Below are 8,089 nucleotides of genomic sequence, written 5' to 3'. Positions count from 1 at the left end.
AAAGGGAATTTCAAGTGTTTGAAAGAAAAGGTCTTTTGCGGACTGCGGGGAGCTGTCTACGGTGCTGAAGCTTCCCAGGCGTTCGTCTGCAACACCACACGGAGTTAGATTGCACATTTTCGTTCCTGGCTTTCTCATCCCCCATGCCTTGGATAAGACTAATTTCAGGATCGTGAAAATCTCTCCGTATCATGGCCCACGTGAGACACTTTCGGACATTAGTTTCGGGATTTTACTTTTGGGAAGCAACACTGTTACTCAGGTGAGTCTTCTTGTGTTTACCAGTTGAAGAACTGTTTAAGCTTGTGCACTAGGTTGCAACCACTTGTTATTGGGCAAGTCAGGAATGCAATTAGAAATTGACTTGTTGAAAGTATTCCTTAAATTGCATTGTTTTCTATCTAAAACTGTCCAGCAGTCTATCACCTCTAAAAACATGTTACGTTGTTCTATTTTCGCTAACTAGAGCTTTTTAGTAACTGGCCTCGTATTATTTTCAGCTGAGATTACCCTAGAAAAATTATTTCTCAAACCTAGGTTTTCTTTCTCAAATTGCTTTTAGAGTTTCTTTTTTCTTTTTTTTAAGATTTTATTTATTTATTTGACAGACAGAGATCACAAGTAGGCAGAGAGGCAGTCAGAGAGAGAGGAGGAAGCAGGCTTCCTGCTGAGCAGAGAGCCCAATGTGGGGCTCGATCCCAGGATGCTGGGATCATGACCTGAGCCGAAGGCAGAGGCTTTAACCCACTGACCCACCCAGGCGTCCCTCTTTTTTCTTTGTGAAATAAAAATTCTGAGTGTTTCTTTTTTTCTGAAAGTTACAAAACATTTAGTAATTAGAAATAATATTTTTAAGTAGGAAAAAATCTGGAACATAAGCATATACTGATCAGAGAAATTTTGAACATTGTTGGTATATCCAGAGGTTAAGTTAAATAAATAACACTTAAGGCCTTGTAAGTACCATGTCTAAAGAGCCTAGTTCAGGTAACACATGAGAACAAAATCATAAATAAATCACTAGATATGTTCTATGTCAAGAATAATCTTTTTGAAAAAGTGATATTATAAGAAACCTATTGAAGAACAAAATTGTTCTATGACATATAAATTTCTTATCATGTCCAGTCATATTTGGTGGGCTCTCCTTTTTTATTAATTTTTTTTAAATAGAGACTAGTCAAAAGATCATATAATTTAACCCTTATTCTTAATCAAACAATATATATGCAAGATTATGCTTATATAGACTTTTGAATCACCAATGTAAATTTTACTTTACCATTATAATTACCCTAAGATTTCCATTTTTATGGCCCACAAGCTTTTCAAAAAGATTGAAATCAAATAATTAGAGTAAGTAAGTTACTGTACATTAATTTATATTTTAAGTATGTAAATATTGTCTTCTGGGTTGCAATGTCAATTTTTCATCTTTGGACACCTTAGAAAACATAGTGTATGTCATAAACACTGCCTTACAGAAAGTTATGTTATTTTGATATACCTGTAGTAACAGGAACTAATTGTGAAGGTTATTATAATTTTGAAATTATTTTTTTCTGAAGTACAGGGTTGAACCACTGTAAACTAGGATATTTTCAGTGAAAAATATTTTAATATGACTGTAAACTTTTGTAACTGCAATTGTCACAAATTTTATATATGGTGATTAAAACAAAGAGAGTAGAGCTTTTATATTTACAAAAATTTCATGAAAAGGAACACAAAATTCATGTTATAAGTGAAATGGATCATTTTACTATAATTATTTTTTAGTATCTTAGATGATGATATGGGGTTTTTTTTCCAAGGAAATCAAAGTAACTTAGTTGACAGATTTAGGAAGTTTAATATCAGTAACAAAATCATTTTGGTCAATAAAATCAAATTTGTATAATGGTAATTTACCATGATATTTGTTATAAAATATTCTTAGATATATAATCTTCATCAGTACATCCTTTGATATTTGCCTAGTTTTATTGAAATTCACAAAAATTTTATTTCAAATTGATGATAATTATAAGAATTTGTCTTCATTAATATTAAATAATTGTAAAAAAATGATTTCTGTGAATAATCAAAAGATGTAATCCTCTGAAAACCACACACACCCATTATAGAAGTTTGTATGGTATATATATTCTTTATCATCAGGTTTTTCTTCTTCTTTGATAAATTGAATAAAATTTTTCCTTAAACTGGTCTTAGATGAGAGTAACTCATCTCTCAATGAAGAACTTTAATTATATTTAAAAATTTAAATATATTTATTTTCATTGATGGCTCTTAAAATAAAATTTCTTATAGTTAAAAAAAGTGATCTTTAGAAAAAAAAAGTGATGCTCCCTCTACTGGAAATATTTTGTAAAATAAATGTCATTATGAAAACTATTCTCTATTCATTAAATCTATTTTTTAACTTACTTATTTCTTGAGGAAAAAGGAAAATAAAGCAAAAATAAAGACAAAAAAGTATTTGATATTAATTTATGAATAATTTTTTAATTTAAAAATATTCTTTTAGGGCAATTTGGAGACAAGAACTCAACTAGAAACCTGAAATCTTTTTAATTAAATAATTTATTAGTACAAGGTTCTTTTGATAAGTTTTTTTTTTTTTTAAAGATTTTATTTATTTATTTGACAGACAGAAATCACAAGTAGGCAGAGAGGCAGGCAGAGAGAGAAGGGAGGAAGCAGGCTCCCTGCTGAGCAGAGAGCCCGATGCGGGGCTCGATCCCAGGACGCTGGGATCATGACCTGAGCCGAAGGCAGCGGCTTTAACCCACTGAGCCACCCAGGCGCCCCTCTTTTGATAAGTTTTAAAGATTTTTAAAAACCTTAGTGAGATATACACACAGAAAAGTACAAAAATAATAAGCTCCCATGTAAAGTTTCACAAAGATAACACACTCATGTGAAGAGAAACTAAAAAAGAACTATCATATGATTTGGTAGTCCCAATTCTGGTTATTTATCTAAATGAATTAAAGTCAGGATCTTGATATTAGTAATTCCATGTTTATTTCAGCACTATTCAGAATAGCTAAGTTGTGGAAACATCAAATATCCACTGACAGGTGAATGGATAAAAAAATATGGTATATAAATACAAAGGGAATACAATTCAGCTTTTTAAAAGAAGGAAATTCTGCAGTATGCCACAGCATGGATGGGATTTTGAGGACATTATCCTTAGTGAAATAAGCCAGACACGTAAGGATAAGTACTCTGTGGGAAAAAATAAAATAAGTAGAATTGTCAATATCACAAACACACTCACCCTCCTACTGCCATACCTTTCCCAGACACAACTTTGCCCAAAGATAATCACCATCTTGATTTATACAATAATGAATATTTTTTCTGCTTTTGAACTTTATATAAAATACTTATTTGTGTCTGCTTTATCTTTATGAGCATTACATTTATGTGATTTGTCCATATTAGTGTATATAGCAATAGTTTGCTTATTTTTGTTGCTGTATAGTATTCCATTACATGAAGATATTTCTATTTATCCAGTGTCCTATGAAGGATACTTTTAGATATTGGCTACTGTGGCCATGAACATCCTTAAACAAGTCTTTTTTGTGAGTCTGTATGAATACATGTGAATACATGCATTTTGGGGCTTGAGACTTTCTCTAGGAGAGGAATTTCTGGATCATAGGATGGGCATGAATATGTTTAGTTTTATGAGATATTGCAAATTTTCCAGTAGTTGTATCTATTGATACTTCTATCAGCAATGTCTGAGGGTTTCCGTTGTTATTACTAGTACAAAGTTTGTTAAGTGAATATTATTATAAACATTTCCAGCATTTTCTTAGACTATTATTGCAGGACCACAGATGTTATTTTAAATTTTTTATCTTGGCATAATTTCTACTTTTTAGTAAATGAGTTTTACTAAGGCAAAAAAGCAGAACAAAAATACTTACTTCTATAATACAATTAGGAGTATTCATTACCAGATTATATCAAGTGTTTAAAAAATACATTTTTTGAAGAGGAATTATTTTTAAAAAAAGATAATTATTTAAAACATACAAGTGAGAAAATGGTGTAAACAGAAGAAAAAAATCTGAATTCCCTAGTAGTAAACTTTTTAAAAAGTTTCACATTTTGCTCAGATGTTGCTGTTTTCTGAAACAATCTTTTTAGGCTTTTGGGTTCTAGTCCTCATACTAATAAAATAAAGAACAAAACACCAGTGTCCAGCCTTCTTTGAAATGCAGATAAGTGGTGATTATAAGGAGCTTGCAGAGCAAATTCTAAAAACAGGAGAATTGCCAAAAATATTTCATTTAAATTGATTATTTTCAAAAAATACAATTTTATTTTTCATCTTTATGATTTGATACCAACACAGACTTTTTACTTGAATAAATTATGGTACACTCTGTCAAAAATTAAATGTGTGAATTTTAGACTTCATGATAGTCACAAATGAAATGCTTTCTTGGTTTACTTTGAAGCCTAAGAAAAACATTTGACATAGAATTTTTTGTTTTTGCTTTTGGTATGTTTTGGAGCATGGGAAAAAATTCTTTTTAATGTTGGCTTTATTTTCTTACGTAAGGTACTAAAGAAAAATGTACTTCAAAGAGTAAACTTTTACCGCAAAGATTTCTTATATGCAGGTACAATAATAAGATTCTATATAATTTTTTAAAATTATGCTACACATAATATGTGTTCCTTACCTTTATATCTATAAATAATCATGCATTTCCCAAGTGTAAAAGGATCATGGCCCAGTTCTCTGGTTAGTGCCTCAGGCAATTTGCCCTGCAGATTCAGAAAACAGCTTGCAAAATATTTCCTATGCTACATATGTTTTCCTCCCTTAACTACAGTCATGTACTGAGGCAAGTCAATTAACAAATATGTATTTAATGTGTAATTTTAAACAATTCAACCAGATTACTAAATTCTGTGCACAAATTTTTGTGCTAGGTACAATCTGGCTGATTGGGAACTACCACCTTTCCCATCATGGAACTTAAAGCACAAAAGGGAAGAAAATACAAAGGACCAAATAACAAAAGAAAAACACAAACAGCAATGTTTTGGAAAGGTGATGTAGGGGAGCTATGTAAAAGGCTTGGTACTTGTGTTGTATCTTGTTAAGATACTTGTTCACTGGGCAGAAATGAGACACCAAAGAAATGATAATGGATATATAGTATGCTTTAAGGAGTCATAGTATGCTTCAAATTCAGTGAAGAAATTCTGATTTATGGTTTACATTCATAGTCTACTAGCAACAACTACTAAGCTGGCTACAATAATAAACCTGCAGAAATATGGAAAAATAGTAGCTTCCTTTCACAATAGAATATGAATAAAACTTAGAAGCAAATAATTTAATTACAACTGTATAGTTGTCATAGGAATGGTTTTTAAGCTTGGCTCAAAATATCTCAATAAAATTGCTAATAACAATTAGTAATAAAAAATAATTAGTAATAAGTAAGAACTATATAAACAAAAAATAATGGCTAAACTACAAGAAAAGGATATCTCTTTGTTTTAGAATTTGAAAACCATGTTTGAAATTTTCATCACAATATGATCTGCTTAAAGAAAGAAAACCAAATAGAGGATTTTGATTGTTGGAAAAAAAGAAAACACTGAATATGGTTTAGGATATTTGAGTTTGAGATGATAGCTGTAGATCTTGGTATCCTGCCATCAGCTGGCGATGCAGAGTTGATGCCGGGACAATAGATTTAACAATCAAAATGTTATGAAGATGATAATATTGTTTGCAAAGAAGAAAGAATAAATATGTATATGCAATAGGGAAAAACATTATAAAGTAGGGCACAGAGAAGTACACAGCGACCGCTGAGTTAAGCCAGAGGTGAAAACTGATTATAACTAAGTGAAAAAGTCACACATTTATCATAGTTTTATACAGTTGATCCTAGAGACTTGCTCATATCGACAGTATATATCTTTCTAAAACCTTTCTATAGAACCTTCCAATGCTCTAATTTCAACCAATCTCATAATTTTATAATCACAGATGATACATTATACCCACTTAGTTTTCTCAGGTGACTTTTAGGGAATCATTTTGAGAAAGCACATCTTTTACTTTTCCTTACTTCATGAATGATATAGAATAGATCCTTCTTCATCTCTCAACAAACATGTCTCTTAATCTTCTGCATATGATTATCTTCATAGTGGTTAACAGTATTTATTGAAAATAAATTCATGTGTAGGTAGATGTCTATATGGAAATGTGGATTGTTTGTCTTTCCACTAGGAGAATGGTATTGTTGTAGCTTTGTTTTCCTTGGGGAAGTGGGTCAGGAGAAGAGACATATAAATCATCTTCAGAGAACTGGTTCTGGAATGAAGGCAGGAGTTCCAACACAGGATCAACTGTTTGCAACAAACAGAGGCATGTGAATAGGACGAGCTATTCAGCTGCAGAAGACAAAGCTATTCTAACTGCAGGCAAACACATTTTAAGACATTTTTTAAAAGATTGTTTATTTATTTATTTGACAAAGAGAAAGAGATCACAAGTAGGCAGAGAGGCAGGCGGAGAGAGAGGGGGAAGCAGACTCCACACGGAGCAGAAAGCTGGATGCAGGGCTTGATCCCAGGACCCTGAGACCAGGACCTGAGCAGAAGGCAGAAGCTTAACCCACTGAGCCACCCAGGCACCTCACATTTTAAGGCATTTTAAGGAAACTAAGTTTGAAATTCTCAGATGTCAGAAAAGTAAACAACGGTTTAAAAAAAAAAAAGCCTCATTATAGTGCATTTCTGAAATTCTTTCATAATCTCCATACTAGAAATACTTTTAGGAGGAAGTATTACCAGTACCTCTAGGACAACTTGATCCACAAAAGCAGTAACTTCAGTGGTACAAGTAAGAAGAGCATAAAATATAAAGGTTATTAATATTCTCTGGAAACAATTTATTGAATGGAATAACTTTCAAGGCAAGTGATGAAGAATCCTCTATGAGTACATCAAACATTTGCCATAACCAATTAGAAATTATTGCTAAATGGGGCGCCTGAGTAGCTCAGTCAGTTAAGTGGTTGCCTTTAGTTTATGTCATGGTCCCAGGGTCCTGGAATTGAATCCCACATGGGGATCCCTGCTCATCAGAGCGCCTACCTCTCCCTCTCCACCACCTGTGCTCTCTCACGCTTTCTCTCTCTCTCTCTCTCAAATAAAGGAAATCTTAAAAAAAAAAAAGTCACTGAACACAGGTATTTCTGCTACACAACCATTACCACTGTAGGATGATAGGACTTACATTAAAGGTAACTGGTTCATCCAGTATCTTAACTAAATTTGAAAATCTCTCAAAAATATCTCTAACAGGGACGCCTGGGTGGCTCAGTTGGTTAAGCAGCTGCCTTCGGCTCTGGTCATGATCCCACAGTCCTGGGATTGAGTCCCGCATCGGGCTCCTTGCTCGCCAGGGAGCCTGCTTCTCCCTCTGCCTCCGCCTGCCACTCTCCCTGCCTGTGCTCTCTCTCTCTCTCTCTCTCTCTGACAAGTAAATAAATTAAAAAAAAAAAATCTCTAACAGGTAGTCATCCTATAAACTTTAAAATTTCTAACAATAAGGATGCCTTTACTCCCAGAAGGAAAATATTTATCAAATGATTTTAATAGAATTTTATTGATTAGTTTTACTAAAAATGTCATTCTATTTTCTCCTGGCCAAAGTAAAAAATTTCCCCCTACACATGCCACCAAAAATATTTGTCTCTGTATTTTCCACTTGTGTTTTATACTTTTTTCTCCACTGACAATGACTCTATTGCTCATGGAAAGTGTGTTTTATTTGGGCATGGTTTGAATTGATAACCTTTTCTGTGCAGTTAATCCATGAATAAAGCTTGGATTCTCCAGTTTCAGAGTGACTGTGGCATTCCACCTGAATTTCTCTATAACTTTGTAAAAATTTACGGAGCAATGACTCCTTTCCAGTCAATGTGTGAAGTGCTAGGGAAACAGAACTTCAGCTTTTAACAATGTACCACTAAGGAAGGCATGTGTATGTTTTTGATTTTCATACAAGTCTTCTCTCTCCCTC

The 8,089-nt window shown here is 32.9% G+C and overlaps 1 protein-coding gene across 2 annotated transcripts in view; it reads left to right on the top strand.

Annotated features, from left to right (window-relative positions):
* Positions 1 to 185: 185 nt before the first annotated feature.
* Positions 186 to 8,089, top strand: part of GLRA3 (glycine receptor alpha 3) — a gene marked incomplete at both ends in the record, with an annotated part of 181,118 nt that continues 173,214 nt past the window's right edge. Inside the window, one exon of one of the 2 annotated variants that reach the window (XM_080797670.1) lies at positions 186 to 262. In XM_080797670.1, the coding sequence (XP_080653796.1) occupies positions 192 to 262 (71 nt within the window). The remainder of the gene's footprint in view (positions 263 to 8,089) is intronic. The other variant, XM_080797669.1, reaches the window with a different exon arrangement.

This window comes from Martes martes (assembly GCF_963455335.1).
Source record: "Martes martes genome assembly, chromosome: 2".
NCBI classification, from domain to species: Eukaryota; Metazoa; Chordata; class Mammalia; order Carnivora; family Mustelidae; genus Martes; species Martes martes.
Note: the sequence above shows the minus strand (reverse complement) of the source record. Positions and strands in the feature narration are given on the sequence as shown.